The sequence below is a fragment of the Hemitrygon akajei genome, chromosome 9 (genome assembly GCF_048418815.1).
Source record: "Hemitrygon akajei chromosome 9, sHemAka1.3, whole genome shotgun sequence".
Lineage (NCBI taxonomy): Eukaryota > Metazoa > Chordata > Chondrichthyes > Myliobatiformes > Dasyatidae > Hemitrygon > Hemitrygon akajei.
The window spans coordinates 136935014-136954179 of NC_133132.1; the positions used below are offsets into that span (position 1 = coordinate 136935014).

At 38.3% G+C, this 19166-nt stretch overlaps 2 protein-coding genes across 11 annotated transcripts in view; one reads left to right on the plus strand and one right to left on the minus strand.

Annotated features, from left to right (window-relative positions):
- The window catches only part of otofa (otoferlin a), a 360719-nt gene extending 355261 nt beyond the window's left edge, over positions 1-5458 (plus strand). For 5 of the 10 annotated variants that reach the window (XM_073057033.1, XM_073057035.1, XM_073057036.1 and 2 more), the window contains exons 47-48: positions 3391-3584; positions 3858-3993. In XM_073057033.1, the coding sequence (XP_072913134.1) occupies positions 3391-3571 (181 nt within the window). In that variant the 3' untranslated portion in view covers positions 3572-3584; positions 3858-3993. Of the gene's footprint in view, positions 1-3390; positions 3585-3857 lie in introns of all 10 variants that reach the window. The other 5 variants (XM_073057032.1, XM_073057034.1, XM_073057037.1 and 2 more) reach the window with 1 other exon arrangement.
- A 1227-nt stretch (positions 5459-6685) lies between these two features.
- Positions 6686-19166, minus strand: part of drc1 (dynein regulatory complex subunit 1 homolog (Chlamydomonas)) — a 91734-nt gene continuing 79253 nt past the window's right edge. The window contains exons 14-17 of the mRNA XM_073057043.1: positions 13148-13362; positions 9924-10067; positions 8469-8571; positions 6686-7031 (exon numbers count right to left, since the gene is read on the minus strand). Coding sequence (XP_072913144.1) covers positions 6975-7031; positions 8469-8571; positions 9924-10067; positions 13148-13362 — 519 coding nt within the window. The 3' untranslated portion in view covers positions 6686-6974. The remainder of the gene's footprint in view (positions 7032-8468; positions 8572-9923; positions 10068-13147; positions 13363-19166) is intronic.

The following is a 19166-nucleotide window of genomic DNA, read 5'->3' on the forward strand; positions in this document are numbered from 1 at the left end:
GACCCCTTATTTAAGAGAAGACGGGCTAGCACTGGAGAGGTGCAGAGGAGGTTCATGAGAATGATTCTGGAACTAAAATGGATAATTATGAAATGTGTTTGATTGCTCTGGGCCTATGCACATTGGAGTTCAGAAAAATGATGGGGAATCTCATTGAAACCTATTGAATATTTAAAGACCTAGATGAAGTGGATGTGGAGAAGATGTTTCCTATAGTGGGAGAGTCTAGGACCAGAGGGCACAGCATGAGAATAGAGATTCATCCATTTAGAACAGAGATGAACCAGAATTTCTTTAGCCAGAGGGTAGTGAATCTCTGGAATTCATTGCCACAGACTGCTATGCAGGACAAGTAGTATGTTTAAAGTAGAAGTGATAGCTTCTTCGGTAGTCAGGGCATCAAAGGTTATGGGGAGAGGTCAAGAGGGATAATAAATTAGTCATGATGGAATGACCTAATTCTGCTCCTATGTCTTATGGTCTCATTAGATAGAGAGGCATTGGTGAGCTTTCCTGATTGTGTGGAATGTATTCCGGTTTGCGTGAGATGTGCACTTGCAAGAGTTTTAAACTGCTTGCAGTTTTCACTGCTCTGCTGCTGATAATAAAGAGGGGTATGAGTTCTCCAGAAATCAATAATCATCTCCTTTGTTTTGTTGATATTGAGGAAGAGGTTACTGACCTGGTTCCAGGACTCGAGCTCTTTCACCTCCTCTCTGTAGGCAGTCTCATCATTGTTGGTGATGAGCCCCAGCACCGTCATGTCATCAGTGAACTGGACAAAGTGGTTACTCTGGTGTTTGTCCATGCAGTCACGTGTGAGCAGAACATACAACAATGGCTCAGCAAAGAGCCCTGGGGATGACGGGGAGGGAGGAGTGGTTGTGCATCCTGACTATCTGAGCTCTGTTGGTTAGGAGGCCCAACACCCAGTTGCACAATGATGTATTTAGACCAAGGAGTAGGAGTTTGTTGACCAAGGTCTGTGGGACAATTTAAGGAACAGTGTAATGGGAGTGGATAGAAGTGATGAGTTGTGTGCACAATTCAAAATATAATCTGTACAGGAGAAAAATGGTCCATTTTGTGGTCTTATTCATGGAGTCACAGAGCAGTGCAGAGGCAGAGTACTGTACCTACTGAATCTGTGCCAGGCATCAATCACCCAATAATACCTCACATTTGGCCAGATTAAATGATTTCTGCCTTTGTCGTCATCTGCAACTGATCAACATCCCATTGTATCCTTTAACATTCTTCTATGCCATCCACACTTTTTATGATCTGTGAACTTACTACCCTACCCATACACTTTCATTCAGGTCATTTATATATAATCACAAAGTGTAATGGTCCCAGTACAAATCTCTGCAGAACATGACTGGTCAGAGAGCGCCACCCAGAATAAGTCCAATCAACCACTACCCTTGGTCTTCTGGGCAAATTAATCCTGAATACAAATGGCTAGATCACCATGGATCCCATTCATCTTAATCTTCTTGATGAGCCTTCCATGAAGACGACATCTACAGCTCTACCTTCAGCTTTGTCACCTTGAAAAGGTTGAGTTATTAAGATACAACTTGTCCCACACAAATCCATGCTAGCTGTTCCTAACATTAGCTACTCTCTAGTCCTCTGGGACCCTACCGGTGACTAGAAAGGACATGAAGATCTCGGTCAAGGTCCCAGCAATCTCATCCTTTGCTTCTCTCAATAACCTGGGGTGCATCCCATCAGACACTGTGGGTTCCCTAACACCACACAGCTTTTTCTTTATCTCAAAATACCCTAGCATGTTAGCACATTCCATATTGATCTCACTTTCCTTCACATCCTTATCCTTGACAAATACTGAAGCCAAGTACTCATTTAGGACATTGCCTATGTCCTTGGGCTCCAAGCATAATTTCCTTCCTTTATCCTTGAGTGGGTCTAGTTAACATCTTACTGTTGATATACTGTACATAAAGAATGTTTTTGGATTCCCTTCAAACCTATTTGCCATTGATTTGCATGGTCTTTCCTAATTCCCCTCGAGTTCTTTTCTAGCTTCTTTTTCATCCTCAAGGGTTCTGCTTGATTTTAGCTTCCTAAAACTGAAATAGACTTGTGTCTTCCTAACTAAATTCATCACCCCCCTCAATATTAAAGCTTCCCCTACCTTGCAATCTTTTTCTTCTTTCTTATTGGAATCTAATCTGTCCTATAACCTATGCAGTTGCTCTTTAAACATCCTCCGTGTCAGATGTGGAATTGCTCAAAAAACAGCTGATCTTTGGTAATTTCCCCTGCACATTTAATACTCCCCTCAAAGGTCCTGAGCTGTACCAGCTGATATTGCCCTGTCAGGTTAGCACAGCTCTCATCTGATCTCCAGGTACAAACCATGCCTGGCATATTGAAAAAGGCCTGAGAGCTTGTGTGTTACATTGGAAAACTGGGCAGGGTTCTACACTAGAAGTTGATTTTAGAAGGCACTTTCAGATAGACCAAACACCCACAATGTCTAAAAGGTCATGTAGAGAGGTTATTTCCAGAAGTAATGTGAGAATTATGAAGGCATTGGAACCACAGGTAAACAAAATTTGAGATCAGATTTGTGAACAATGTGCTGGAAGAATTCAGTGAGTGAAGCAGCATCTGTTTGGGTGGTGGGGAGGTGGGTGTGGAAGGAGAAGGAACAGGCAATGTGTTGTGTTAAAATCCTACATCAGGGCTGAAAGTGGAGATATGAGACAGCCAGTATAAAGAGGGGAAGGAGTGGTGAGACAGGAACTCGGTGATTGGTGGCCTGAGGAGGGGAGTAAGATGAAGTCCAGTGCCAGTGGCAGATGGAAAGAGACAGAGAAAGGAGAGGTAGGTGGAGAGTGGCAAGTGGAAACATAAAAGCTACAAGTGCTGGAATCTGATCCTTTAGGGGAGAGGCAAATTACAAATGTAATCAGAATTATATGAAAGACAATGGCGTAAAGTTGGAAAACTGTTGATGTCATTAGTTTGCAGATGAGGCATTAGTTAAGTGATGGCATAACTTGAAGAATCCTCTTGTGAACACAGGGAAGCTTACAATTAGGTGAATGTCCTAGATTCTGGAGTGATGTTGGAGGATAATCTGATAGAAGGAAACAAAATAATGATAAACTCCAGAGAGGGTAGATATTTGGAAAGTTCTTCCCATTGTGGTCTACTGTTCCATCTTCATTGCAATGTTATGAAAAGTTGAAATACTCAGTAACTGCGGACTATTTGTAGTTAGTGAAACAGCAAGAAATGTGGTGTTTGTGACATATGTTTGAAAAAAAATGTTGAAATTCTGTTTGACACTAATTAGTAACTGTATTCTTTCTTTTCTCCTGGCTTTCTTCCTGCTTATATTTTCCTCTGCAGTCGCCCTGACACCAGCTTTATTTGGTTCATGAATCCTCTAAAGTCAATCAGATATTTCATCTGGCATAATTATCGATGGCTACTTTTGAAGATCATTGCACTTGTGCTTCTTCTCCTTCTGTTTGGCCTCTTCCTTTACTCGATGCCTGGTTACACGGTCAAGAAAATGCTTGGAGCATAGTGATCCCCAAATGGTAGGAGGTTGTTTTGTGGACTGGAAGTCCATAGCAAGTGGTGCTCCCCAGGGCCCATTGACTTTCTGGTTTCAATTAATGATCTTGCTCTAAATGTACATTGCAGGGTTAGTAAGTTTACAAATGTCTCCAAAATTTGTAGTTTTGTATCAAGACTTTCAGAGGGATATAGTTTAGTAGGTTCATGCCCACTTACCGTTGACAGTTAAGTGCATATATGTCATTCACTACTAAATTCTGTCTTTTGTATTTCTTTATTGCTGCTGTGGACAGTCGACCAGACACATCTTTTATATGGTTTCTCAATCCATTGAAATCCATCAAATACCTCGTCTGCAACAGATATAAGTGGCTTATTGTGAAGATTATTCTGGCTTTGCTATTGGTGATCATGATAGGCCTGTTTCTCTACAGCATGCCTGGTTACATGGTGAAGAAGCTACTTGGTGCATGAATCACCATTCTTTGTGGATTACCGATGACATGATATATTTAAAAATCAATTCTCAGTGTGTGAATGTTAGCAGATAAGGGTCTAAAAATTTCTGGCGAGTCACTTGTGAAAACTTTATCTACACCTCAGCAATCCATCATTTTTTGTGTGTGCAGTGTCCAGCTATCCTGGATCAATGTTTAAAGGACCGATTAATGTTATTTTCAGTTCTTGATTTTCATTTGTAAGTACAATGTGCTTGCATGGTTTTCAGCTTTAGTAATTCTCAAAGATTACATGACTATCAATTTGGTTGAGCAATTTCAAGTTTTCTTTTGTATGTTAAAAAAAAAGTTTTGACCGATGCATGTTGTCTACTCACTGATCTGGAAAAAAGCTACAAAAAATTGATTATTGGCCGTTTCATTTCACTGTTGTTGAAATTTTCAGAACTCGTTACAAAAGCTACAGCACACTAGAAGGTAAATTTTCAGTCTGCTCTTGTCTAAACATACCTCAACCTGGAATTCGGGGAGGGGGGCAAAAAAATCATACGTCTTCTCATGTATTCTTATAATTAGCACTTGAAGCTAGCAAGCAAAAGTACAACCCAGTAGCTGTCAACTGATGGTTGATAAATGTACTGTACATTTATCAACCAACAGATTCTGTTCTTTGCCTTTAAACAGACATTCTTACACTCCCATTCCATGACTACATGTTGCATTCATGATTTTCTGAATTCCTCACAAGGATCTAAATCTACCAATTTTTAAAAATGTGATGTTACCCAATTAACACAAATGGATCAAGACAACTTCTCTCAGTAGACTGCAAACCTCCATCTGGAAGGGCAATGACAGCAGTGTCTGAATGTTTTTAATGGGTCACTAAACAAAGTCTTCAGCTGGAAGGAGATGAGAGATTACAATTAGATCCACTTAAGTACATACAGTGAGCATGCCAGTTGATGGAACCATAAGTGAACAGTTATCTGCAATTCACCTATTCAGGATTTAACTATCATTGGACTAGGTATTTCTGGTCATGAGAAACAAACTCACATGGAAATCCAACAAATACATGAGGTCACAAGAGTATATTTAGCTGCAGCCACACTAACAGACCAATCTCTAACCTTTCAACTCACAAAACAAAGTAGCACTTTACAAACTTGATTGCACCGAGGTAAATGGCAGACAGCATGTCCTCCAAAATTCTCATTGCTGTTTCAATTGGTTGTTGCCTCTTTGTAAAACATTCCTTATTGTGTACATTGTGAAATTATGAAAGTACAATTTTATGTCCACAAAAAACTATCAAGTTCAATTTTTGCCTTTCTCTTTGTATGGATCTTCGTGTAATTAATTTTTGGTTTCTGTTGTGAGAACAATGCAATTAACTATTGATATTTAAAATAAAGTTTTAAAAACTGCATCAACATGTGGCTACCCAGCTTTTGAAGGTTTATGACAATTGCATTAATTACTCATTTGGTGGAATTCTGAAATGACCAGATTACCTCCTGAACTGAAGTTGATCCTCTTCTCATTGGTCCTTGGCTTATTAGAGCTGATCTTACCGAAAACATAAGACAGTTTCAAAGGATAGTTACAAGGATCATGTTTTCCCATTTTGTTGTGTCTCAGCTTGGCTTCACTCTTGACATGGGAGGGGGTGGTGGTGTTAGATACTATATTCAATGGTTCCATTTTATATCAGAATATATACAACCTGAAATCCTTACTCTTCACAGATATCCATGAAACACAAAAAGAATGTTAGAACCCCAAAGCCCCCCTCCACAAAAGCATCAATCCTCCCCTCTCCCCACACTTGTTCTAACAAAGGCATCAGTGCCCCATCCCCCACCACATGAGCAATAGCAAGCCCCCAAAGACCATGATCTAGTCCATCAAAAACCACTGTCCATCTTCAACATCTCACTAGGCTCTCTCCCCCTCATACTAACGAGGGAGAGAGATATTACTCCTGCCACAGCGAGAGGGGAGGCCAAATTCTCACTGTTGTGATGTTACAGGGATGTTAAGGGACTGTTTCAGGACTGAAACTGGGAATTCTCTATCCCAGAAGGCTGACATTTAAGATTTTTGGATAAGAGAGAAATTCAAGTAGTCCTGACATAAATAATCAGCTATAATCTTATCCAACTCAACCTAACAATCCTATCTACTTCTGCTTGTGGTGTTTCCTTAACAGACAGTTGTAGAGAACAGCCACATTCTTGATTCACCTTACCACTCCATGCCACCAAGCAACCTGAACTACAAATGCAAAATTAACTTTCTCCTGTCCAAGTTTCTGATAAAAGACTCCAGTCTCTTGTCATTGTGGTTTCTGTGATTGATAATCATGGAATTGTATGAGCCACTTACACTTAATTCATTGTTAATAACCAATCTTTACAGCTCAAATTAACAAAGGCAGATTTCAACATCAGTCAGCAGCACAAGAAGTAATTTGTCAAAGCAGCATATATAGTACTAAAATGGCTCCCTTTGCAGACATGGGTGCAAAGCCTGTTTATGGAATGTGATTTATGGACTCGTGTCTCCTAGTTAACTCAGTGCTCTTTATCTCTAACAAGAAAACATTAATCACAGCACAAAAATGATTTAAAATTATTTTCATTTCAACATTTCTCATGAATTTTATTTGACAGTTGCCAGTTATAAAATAACAACTTACACATAGAAATAATCCCAACAATTAGCAAAATGTTAAGGTAAATATTTCTTCCAGTACTAATTTTTAGATAACTAGCTATTAGAAAGCACACTGAAGGGTTACATTGTCCATAGGCAGCAAAAGAGAAGTGTGGAAAAAACATACCATTGCCCAGGCATAGTCTACTGCAAACTCCAATAAATCACTGATCGCTCCCCTTACGCATTAATTGTACATGCTGAATGATCTTCCACGTTAACAGTTTATTTCTACTCAAAATTAAATTGCATCAGTTGTGTTGGTGGAATCTCAAGCTCATTGTTCACCTAGGGGTAAAAATAAAGCACAAAATTCTCAGTTCAACAAAACATTGCTACTAGTCTGTGGATACCTTTGTTCAGAGCAAGGTAAAAATTATACTTTTTGCACCGTCTGCAAACCCATTACACAGCACCAAAGGCAACACATGTTCCCCAAATCATTAAAAAAAATTAAACAAATTCAAGAATTCTTCTCCAAAAATCAAACAACTCATTTGGCCAGTATTTGTTCCAACTTATTATGTGGTTGCTATCACTCCACAGCACCACCACCACAGAGTTGTATATCATTTCTCATTTGTGAGTAAACTATTTTACCTCCAACAACAGTCTATCAACTGGCCAAGCAACCATACTGCAAATCTGACTTCATTTACTGCACTTTCTTAACACCAAATAGGTATCTGCTTTATCTATAACACTGCATCTCAAAGTGAATATAAATGAAAAATAAATGATTCCACATGCTATCCTTGAGGAAGTAAAAAACAATACTGACAAGACATTTGTTTTTTTTTGGAACTCTGAATAAAAGAGCTGCCCTGCAGAACAAAGTGCAAAAATGTTAACAGAAACAAAACAAAAAAAAAAACTTGAAAATAATAATGCATTTTGTTCTCTCAGTTATATGCATTGTAGCTTTGGTCCTAACAAGTTGGCTCCACTCCTCTTGCCACTCTCTAGGATTCTAAATGTCCCAATGTGATCATGTATCAACTTTCTGAAGTTGAAAAAGGACATCAACTATTCTATAATTCTTCATTGGATACATCCAATGAATTGGAAATTCATTTAATACAATCACAAATAGTATCCAGTCAGCTATCAAGAAAAAAATCCTTACACACATTTACCTGCCTAACTAACCCACCAACAAAAGAAGCACTGGAGGAACTTAGTAGATCAGGCAGCGTCTATGGAAAAGAGTAAACAGTTGATATTTTGGGTCAAGACCCTTCTTCAAGACTTCCTAACTGTTTGCAGTATCTGGAAGTGAATTTTGTCCAACTCATAAACACAACATGACATTCTGTACATTAGCTCATCTCTCACCATTCTTTTGATTATATAACAGATAGTTTGAAGACTCAAGGAATGCCAATCTAACACTCTGAAAGAGTCTGACCTGATAAATTACTAATATAAAACAATATGTTCCTAAGGCTTAGCAGTTCAGTCAGCATCTGCAGAGAAAGAACCAATGATTCTGTATCAGATCAGTGAACAAAAGAAGTTCATCAACCTTAAATGTTTCTAATGAAGAAATAAAATGACCTATTAAATGCATATATGACACTGCAGTTTGTATCTCCGAGTGGTCATGAAGCTAAATTGCAAAATGGCAAATGTTATCAGTGGAATTAGATGTTTACATAAGGAAGTTGTTTCACTGCCTGCAGCAGGAAAATGGGAAAAAAACATTAATTATGATGAATCACTTACTGTAGAATGCATGTACTGTTGCAGTAACAACCTGAACTCCGCATTTTGCTGAGCAAGGCTGCTTTTCTCATTGATTAAGTTTGCTCTTTTGACCAATATTTGGCTGTAAAAGGAAAAAAAACATTAAACATAGTCAAGTATAAAACTTGCATTTACACAGTTGTAAAAAGCTGCAAAGAGAATTTTGCCGGATCATAACTACTCTTTTTCCTTACCAGCTTCTAGGATTCCTCTGAAGAGAGGTTGCCAAGGTTACTGTGTAAACTCTGCCTGCTATTTACACACTATTCTCTGCCATCAGACCATGTGTACAGTAAAATGGTGGAGTTGAAGCTTACAGATATCATGCCCAACATTTTGTCTGGGCCATCAGCAGCTTGTTATACTTAGCCCAAGTTCTAGAAACCCATTCAATTTAATGGGGATTACAAAGATGCAAGGAATGAGGGCAAGAATAAGCCAAAGTCACTTCCTCTGATAACTTCTGTTCAGTTTTAGTGTACTACCATATTTGTTGATATTAGTCTTTTACTGATTTCTTTAACATCTTTTGGTATGATTCCATGTCAGACATTGTTATGTGAGAGAAAAGATGAAGCTGAGGTTTTGTCAGAGAGGTTTCATGAATGTTTATTTCTGACCCACCCACAAAGACAGATATGTAAATCAAGGCCATGTCACCAAACAGAACGTCCGCTGAGATGCATCAGGATCCAGATCAGGGGATGTCTGGGAAAAATGGGGAATGCTGACAGAGAGTTCAACTCAAGTTTTGCAGTGGCAAATCTCCACAATACAATGAGTGCAGAAACCAAATTATATTTAAAAAAACTACTCTTTAATTTTCCTTTAAGGATCAGAACAGGACCAATGATTCAAACAACAAACATTGTGCCCAAAGTCTATTTGTGTACACAGCAATTTATAAATATATATAGAAATTGTGGAAGTAAATTGATGCACAAAAACATGTAAGAAAATAACAGTTAATGTTTTAGCATGGCAATTATACAGTATATGCAGCTTGCCTACTTTTTAAAAATGCTCAGGATTGGGACATTGATGAGAGTCAGCCCATTGGTAGGCCAAGGATATATCATCATACATATATAAATAGAATATCAAGTTCACTGTCAGGACAAGGCTTGAAAGCTAAAATGTCCCATGCCTGTTTAAAGGCTCTTATTGAGAATGGTTTAATATTTTCTTTTAAAAACTCCACTTAGGTGACAGTTAGACATTGCAAAAGAACTAGCTTAAATGTGTCAACAATTTTATACACATTCTTTAACATAGTATTGCCACAAATCACAAATTAGACTTATAAAGCTTAATAAAGGAAAATAAGGGTGAAACAAAAATTGAAATTGTTTCCTGTTCAGTTTAATTGTCAAATTTAACTTGTAATATTGTTTCATTAGACATTGTGCTACACCCAAAATGTAAAATACTTACTAGTATTTGCCCAAAGCATCCTCCAGACAATTCCAGACCTTTAATTTGCTCTCAGGAATTACCTTTGCCATTGCATTCCAGTATGCACTATCTTGAGAGCTATCCCTCTCCTTCACAGTTGATGTTTGGGTCTGGATTTTATCCCTTGAGAAAATAAGCTCAGTAAAACATTGCTGGAAATTTCCATAACCTTAGATTTAAACCTTTAAAATTGAACTTTAAAGTTGATGAGAGAATTGATTAGAGAGTTTAAGGTCAAAGAACTCTTAGGGGAAAGTGATCATAATATGATCGAATTCACCTTGAAATTTGAGGAGAAACTAAATTAAAATGTATCGGTATCACAGACGAATAAAGGTAATTACAGAGGCATGAGAGAGGAGTCGGCCAAAATTGGTTGGAAAAGAACACTGCAGGGATGATAGCAGAGCAGCACTGGCTGGAATTTCGGGAAGCAATTCAGAAAGCTCAGGATATATATGTCGAAAAAGAGAAGTTGAAACCAACATAAAAGCCAAAGAGAGAGAATATAATAGAGCAAAAATTAGTGGCAAGGTAAAGGATTAGGAAACTTCTAAAAACCAACAGAAGGCAACTAAAAAAGTCATTAAGGTAAAGATGGAATACAAAAGTAAGCTAGCCAATTATATTAAAGAGGACACCAAAAGTTTCTTCAGATACACAAAGTGTAAAAGAGAGGCGGCAGTGGATTTTGGTCTACTGGAAAACTATGCTGGAGAGGTAGCAATGGTGGCCATTGAAATGGCAGATGAACTAACTACTTTGCATCAGACTTCACTGTGGAAGACACTAGCAGTAGGGTGGAAGTTTCAGGTATTAAGAGGCATGAAGTATGTGAAGTTACCATAACCACAGAGAAGGTTCTTGGGAAAACTGAAAGGCCTGAAGGTAGACAGGTCACCTGGACCAGATGGCATACACCCCAGAGTTCTGAAGGAAGTTACTAATGAGATCATGGAGGCATTAATAATGAAACATCAAGAATCACTAGATTCTGGAATGGTTCTGGAAGCCTTGAAAATTGCAAATGTCACTCCACTCTTCAAGAAGGAAGAGAGCAGAAGAAAGGAAACTATAGGCCAGTCAGTGGTTGGGAAGATATTGGAGTCGATTGTCAAGGATGAGATCTCAGGTTACTTGGAATCACATGACAAAATAAGCCATAGTCACATGGTTTCCTCAAGGGAAAGTCTTGCCTGACAGATCTGTTGGAATTCTTTGAAGAAATAACAAGCCAGATAAATAAAGGAGAATCAGTCAATGCTGTGCATTTGAATTTTTAGATGCCTTTGATACGGTGACACACGAGGCTGCTTAATGTAAGGCAGAGGTTGATATATTCTTGATTGGTCAGGGCATGAAGGGATACAGGGTGAACGCAGGAGATTGGGCTAAGAGGAAAAGTGGATCAGCCATGATGGAAAGAGCAGAGAAGACTTGATGGGGCAAATAGCCTAATTCTGCTTATATATCTTATGGTCTTATGATCAATCTCAAATGGAATTTAAAAAAATAGCAATAAAACACCTGCCCATATTTTCTGAGCTTTGATGAGAATATCAAGTGGGGTTAACTTTCAAACTGCTTTTCGCTTTTATGCGCACATGGGATTACATTCATGAGATATGCCTATCACAGGATAGGCTAGTTTTTGATGGCCATCCCTGATTGTCCTCCTGAAGATGGAGTTAAGCCACTCCTTGAACCGCTGAAGTCTGTGGCATGAAGGAACTCCCACAACACTTAATGCACGAGGGCTTTCGGAGTGGCTTGCTAGGCCATTTGAGAGGGCCATTAAGTTCAACTAGCCAGATATTTTTGGTCATGCAGGGGATTTAGTAATCCTCTTAAGTAAAGTTCTTGGAAAGTCGGTTACAAATAAAACAACTGCTTAAAATGAAGCGCATTACCAATCATAGATGTAATGCAGTAGTATGGCCATTAATTTGAGAGGGCATTTCTGAACATATGGAATTCATTCATATTTTTGGATGTTGGCTTCATTCACAAAGTAAGCATTTGCTGTCTATCCCTACATGGGCATGAGAAGCTGGGTGCTGTTAAACTGGAGGTACTGCTACAGTGTTGTTAGGTTGGAAGTACTAGGATTCATAACCAATGACAATAAAGGAGCGATGATCTATTTTCAATTCAGGATGGTGCAAACTTAGAGGAACCTTAAAGTGTGTGCTTTGTTCTTCTTGGTGATGTGAGAAGTGCCCATTGTGGGACTTGGACCCACATTTTCAGATCACTGTTACAGTCCTCTAGATTACTGGTCTAGCAATACAACAGCAATTCCACTGTTGTATTCTAATGACACCAATTTCTAACGACACCAATTTCAATAGAAAAATAAAATGTTATATCCACCATTCAGTTCTTGAAAGCTGGTAGCCAGAACTAACACAATAGAATCAAGAATGTAAAAGAAGAAAGATGACGATGAGAACCTTCAATAGGAACACAGTAAAATAAAACTTATGAATGAACATGAGCATTCATTAATGCAAGGCTGTATGATACAATGACAAAACTGCATGCTTGTCAAAAGGCTTTTAAAGAATTGTCTAAAAACAACAGACTCAAGGCTTTGTAATTTTGAAGTCATCCCCAAATGCTTCCTGAAATAACTAAGTCTCAGCATTTTCTACCATACTACTGCATTACATCTATGATTGGTAATGCACTTCATTTTAAGCAGTTGTTTTATTTGTAACGGACTTTCCAAGAACTTTACTTAAGAGGATTACTAAATCCCCTGCATGACCAAAAAAATCTGACTAGTTGAACTTAATGGTAAATAATTTGATAAACCTTATAATCAAACACAAAGGATGTTGCAAAAAAATTGTGCAAATAACACTGGACCTTCTTGAAAAATTCTATGTACATTATGCTAATTAAACAACATGTTACCAAGCCACAGCAAGCACTCAAGTGAACAGTGATGTATGTTGAAAATGTGAAACTAGCTTCAACCCCTAACAAGGATCCCTTTCCTCCCATCTCCTGCATCAAGGTTTTCTCAGTTTGGGTGGAATTTAAAAATATTGCTGTTTGAATGAAGGATGTAGGGCTGCTAGAGAACATCTTCCCTCTCTTAGATTTCCCGTTCAGAAGATAAAGGTAGAAAGAAGAAAGTACTAAAATGCCTTTAAAGTCCAATGATGATTAAGGCTTGAGATGTAGAAATCACTTACCTTGTTTGCTGATATTCCTCAAGAAAAAGTCTTAGAGTTCTGAGGACAACGTTTGGGTGAACAAGTCGTAACTGCTGCTGGGACTGCAAATCTTCACAGGCTTTGATCTTTTTCTCTTCATCTTCAGTTATACATACTTCTACTTCTTGACCTTCTACAGCTTGCATTTCTGCTAATACTTCTTCATCAAGCTGTTGCAATAATACATCTGTCTCCTAAAACAATGAATACATCTACTTACAGAACAGAGGAATCAACACTGATCTTGAAATATCAATATAGCATTGCACTAAATTATCAGTTTACTCTAAAATAGAGTTCAAGTTCTTACATTCAAAATATTACACGTTCAACTTCTCTGTACATCTTTTTACTTCCTTTATGTAACAGTCAAAGTGATGTGTATTAATTTCAAATATATTATTCACTAGTGAAATTGTGTGAGGGGCAATTACAACAATAAATGCCCATCAATCAGTGTCACAGTTAAAGGTAAATATTCTAAGCAAAACCTTCATTGGCCATGAAAGATTTATCATGGAACTACTAAATATGGTTAGCAGCATGAGGAAATCTGGAAGTACAAAGTCATTGAACCAAAATGTGAATGCGATTTCACTTCTTGACCATTTCTTAAATTTGTTCTATCGCTAATTGTCTTTTCAATTTCAAGGTCCCTAAACTATCCAATCAAACTGAAGTAACTTTATTCAGCATTTCGAAAATCAGGAACAATGATCCTTCATGAAATTCCCCATCAACAGCTTTAGTGTCACCAGGTACATTGCTTACTTCCACATCATTAATCATATCAGGTTCACTTTCATTTCATTACACTGTTGCCAGACATTGTACCCATTTCTTCGTGATCTGAAGAAACAACTATCTATTGCAGGGGTCAGCAACTTTTTTGCCTCTGTTGGTCGGATCTCGTATTACTGAGCGGACGGAGGGCCAAATAAATGCCATAAAAAACTTGAAATATGGGAATTATCCATTTAAATACTCTAGTTATGTTTTGCCTCAAATTAATGAATAGCACATGCTAGAAAATCATTTGTGCTTAACCAAGGATGCCAATTAGTAATCAAAGAACTCGGTTTAGTTGCAATTTATTTCAATCTTTTGAATCTATTAAAAGGTCACAAAGAATCTTTAAACATAAAATGTATGAACATGTTGCATTGAATAGTAGTAAATTAAGTATAATAAAAAAGAAAATTTTAATGCAAAAAGTTGATGCTGTTTGTTGCTTGAAAGCTTCTCAATACTGGGTGTCAGACTTGTTGATGCCAAGAGCAAGACATTATCCAGATGGGCATCAGTCAATCTTGTTCTCAAATGGTTTTTGGTGTGCTTCAGTTTTGAAAATACAGTTGAAGTCAGAAGTTTACATACACCTTAGCCAAATACATTTAAACTAGATTTGTCACAATTCCTGACATTTAATCCTAGAAAACATTCCCTGTCTTAGGTCAGTTAGGATCACTATTTTAAGAATGTGAAATGCCAGAATAATAGTAGAGAGAATGATTTATTTCAGCTTTTATTTCTTTCCTCACTTTCCCAATGGGTCAGGAGTTTACATACACTTTGTTAGTATTTGGTAGCATTGCCTTTAAATTGTTTAACTTGGGTCAAACGTTTTGGTTAATCTTTCGCAAGCTTCTCTCAGTAAGTTGCTGGAATTTTGTTCCATTCCTCCAGACAGAACTGGTGTAACTGAGTCAGGTTTGTACGTCTCCTTGCTTGCACATGCTTGTTCAGTTCTGCCCACAAATTTTCTATCGGATTGAGGTCAGGGCTTTGTGATGGCCACTTCAATAGCTTGACTTTGTTGTCCTTAAGCAATTCTGCCACAACTTTGGAGGTATGCTTGGGGTCATTGTCCATCTGGAAGACACATTTGCAACTGAGCTTTAACTTCCTGGCTGATGTCTTACAGCAAAGCACCCACACAACATGATGCTGCCACCCCCATGCTTCATGGTTGAGATGGAGTTCTTTGGCTTGCAAGCCTCACCCTTTCTCCTCCAAACATAATGATGGTCATTATGGCCAGACAGTTCAATTTTGTTTCATCAGACCAGAGGACATTTCTCCAAAAAGTAAGATCTTTGTCCCCATGTGCACTTGCAAACTGTAGTCTGGCTTTTTGATGGCGGATTTGGAGCAGTGGCTTCTTCCTTGCTGAGCAGCCTTTCAGGTTATGTCGATATAGATATAGATACTGTGGATATAGATACTTGTCTACCTGTTTCCTCCAGCATCTTCACAAGGTCCTTTACTGTTCTTCTGGGATTGATTTGCATTTTTCACGTCAAAAGTACGTTCAGCTCTGAGAGACAGAATGCATCTCCTTCCTGAGTGGTATGACGGTTGTGTGGTCCCATGGTGTTCATACTTGGGTACTATTGTTTGTACAGATGAACATGGTACCTTCAGGCATTTGGAAATTGCTCCCAAGGATGAACCAGACTTGACATCATTTTCTAACCTCAATCTGATAGAAAATTTGTGGGCAGAACTGAAAAAGCATGTGCAAGCAAGGAGACGTACAAACCTGACTCAGTTACACCAGTTCTGTCTGAAGGAATGGAACAAAATTCCAGCAACTTACCGTGAGAAGCTTGTCGAAGGCTACCCAAAATGTTTGACCCAAGTTAAACAATTTAAAGGCAATTCTACCAAATACTAACAAAGTGTATGTAAACTTCTGACCCACTGGGAAAGTGATGAAAGAAATAAAAGCTGAAATAAATCATTCTCTATACTATTATTCTGACATTTCACATTCTTAAAATAAAGTAGTGATCCTCACTGACCTAAGACAGGGAATGTTTTCTAGGATTAAATGTCAGGAATTGTGGAAAAACCTAGTTTAAATGTATTTGGCTAAGGTGTATGTAAACTTCTGACTTCAACTGTAATTGCTCACACAGATAAGTGCTGCCAAACAATGATGCCATCTTTTCTGCATGGTCCACTAAGTTAGGATACTTCCCATTTGGATAAATATATTTTCTACAGAAGTCAAGCACTAACACATCTTCAGAATAAAATTTTGATCTCAATATGTCGTCACACTGCATCTCAATCAATTCCATTGGAAAAATTTCTGATGCAGTGTCCACTTCCACATCAAATGGAGTAGCAAACAGCTTGAACTCATTTGCATGCAAGCGAAAATCAGCAAAACAAGATGAAAACTCTTTTCTCAATTCTTGGACCTTTGTCTCATTTTCTAGGCAAATGAGACAAACTGGTTTCCCAGCTTGCTTGATGAAGAAATAATCTAGTGTCCAAGTGTCTTGGAAATTTCGGCACTCAGTATCTACCTTCCTGTGTTTTGCATTCATTGCCATTGGAATGTTTTTCTTCAATTTTATTTCAAAACACGAGTTATTCAACAAGTATCGTAGCACATGTAAATATCTGGATATTTAGTGTGGATTTCTTGTTAAAACACAGTGACACGGTTTCTGTTTACAAATTTGAATGATCCCATCTGAAAACCTACACATGCACAGAGTGTATCTAATACATATTAATAAGGTAGTCTGCTTTCCCATCACTTGTATATACCAGTGTTTGGTTTGGAACAAAACGGAACCTGGGGTCAGTGTAACAAGACGCCATACATGTCCATCAGTGTGGTCACGTGAAACACTCAGAATAAGGAAAAATCACTCACGGGCCAGATAAGCATAGTATCCCAATATTTGCTCATGGGCCGAATCTGCCCTGTGGGCCATAGGTTGCCCACCCCTATCTATTGCTTCCTTGCCAACTTTCCAACCTGCATGCTCACAAATCTTAATTCTTTCAAATTTCTTAGTAAACCACATAATGCAGAGTCTAGCAAGCTCATGTCTACCACCCTCATCCTCAATTTACTCTGGCTACTTACTTTGGAAACTCTGTTAATCTGCAGAACTTTCTTGTCTTTCAACCTTCCAAATCCCATCTCCTACTGGTAATGTCACAGTCCAAATTCTGGGAATTTCTGCTTTACTTCACACATCCTCCAGCTTGACTGAATCATCTCAAGCCTCCTATTACTGCCATTCTTTTCTTTATGCCTTCTTAAACATAGTTTGGATTTTATTTTCTTGTGTGTTCAGCATTTGTGATCAATTTCTCAAGCTGAATTTATAATTCCAGTCATTCTCCCTCGAAGGAAACAACCAAAATGATAATAGCACTATTCTGCAGAAGTCATGGTCCATCCTTGGCATCCTCAGATGCAATCATGAGCCTGTACTCCATCCTCCACAAACTTCATATTATCTAAAAAACCACTTCCTATATTCTTCATCATTGGTACCATAGCTCAATTTCTACCCTGTTCTTTTTGACCTAACACTATAATTATTAATACTTTAAAATCAATCGCTTTGTTTAGTGGAACAATTCTTTGCGACTGTTTGTACCTTCCAATCCCTGCAACCAGTCCAGCCCCAACAATCATTGAGGGTCTGCCTGTTTTTCTATCTTGAGCTTTTTTAAAAATAATTTCCTGAAACTTATCTCATGGGCTAAGCTCTCTGGATATTTCTGCTGAAGGGTCAATAGATTGAAGATTGAACCTGTTGTTCTTTCTACGAATGGTGGCAGAGCTGCTGAATGTTCCTGACATTTTCTCTATTTGATCCTAACGCTTCCTCTGAGTTCGTAATTTCTGTCTTACTGCATTTCTGAAAGGACCATTACGTGCAATGCAACTGTTCATTGTTAAATCTCCTCTAAAAGCCAATGGTGCATGAGCCAATGCTCTGTGCTTCGATAAACTACAGCAATGATTCAACTTTTTCAATATGTAATGAAAACAAACATATACAATGAAGTTTCTGTATGTTTGGGACATCCACACAAATGTAATTTAACTTGGAAGTCCCGAATCAGGTATTCAGTGCTTCTCCATAGGCTGTATTGTCCTTGCAAAAACCAAAGTCAGAAAATCGAAAAAAAAATCTCTACTTTTTCTACTCTCCCAATGCCTCTGAGGAGGCTGAAGAGAGCTGAACTATGTACATCTATACTATCCTTATACAGATGTGCAGTGGAGAGCATCCCAACATGTTGCATTACTGCATGGTATGGAAACTGCACTGCGGCAGACAGGAGGCCCTAGAACAAGTAGTCAAAACCTCTCGACGCAACACCACCCTACCTATTACCAAGGGAGGGACGGAGGGACAGACATATACACACATACGCAGAAAGGTGCCAGAAAAGGGTCAGTAACATCATGAAGGAACCCACACCCCGCTGATGGAGCGGTTATCCCACTCCCATCAAGCAGGAGGCTGCGTGGCATCCATGTCAGTACCGCCAAACTCAAAACCAGTTACTTTCCACAAGCAGCAAGGCTGATCCACACCTCCACCCACTAACCTACACCTACAACACCCTATCTATGTGGATACATGTTTATTCTTGCTACATTGGATTCAGAGTAACAATTATTTTGCTCTCCTTTTCATTTGTGTGCTGGAAATGACATTTGACAATCTTGAATCACCTTGCACCTTAACCTTACACACAATTTAGGTGTTTCACATAAAGTTCAAAACAGCTTAAAATTGAGTAATGTCTGCTTTGACAATTATTCTTGACTGAATTCTTGACTCAATGACATATCAGAGACCTAGTTTACTGATGTTCAACAGTAATTGTTACTGGAAATGGGAAAGTCGCTGCACTGCCGCAGGGGTCACTATATCAAGTGACCAACTTTCTCTGAGGTCATCAGCAAGTGTACTGATTCCTTGCCTAATGTGGACTACAGCCTACTGCAAACTGATTCCAATCTCTTTCCATTCTGCTGGGATAGAGGAATCCACTCCGCCATTTGTCCTACTATATACATCATTAGAAAAACTGCATTGAAAGTCCACAAATAAATGCCCAGTCTCCTAAAAAAAAAAATTCTGTGATACCAAAGAAATAAAACAATAGGAAATTTCCATCTGGTTGCAAATAACTCCTTAACAAAGGCTTAAAAAAAATGCTGTTG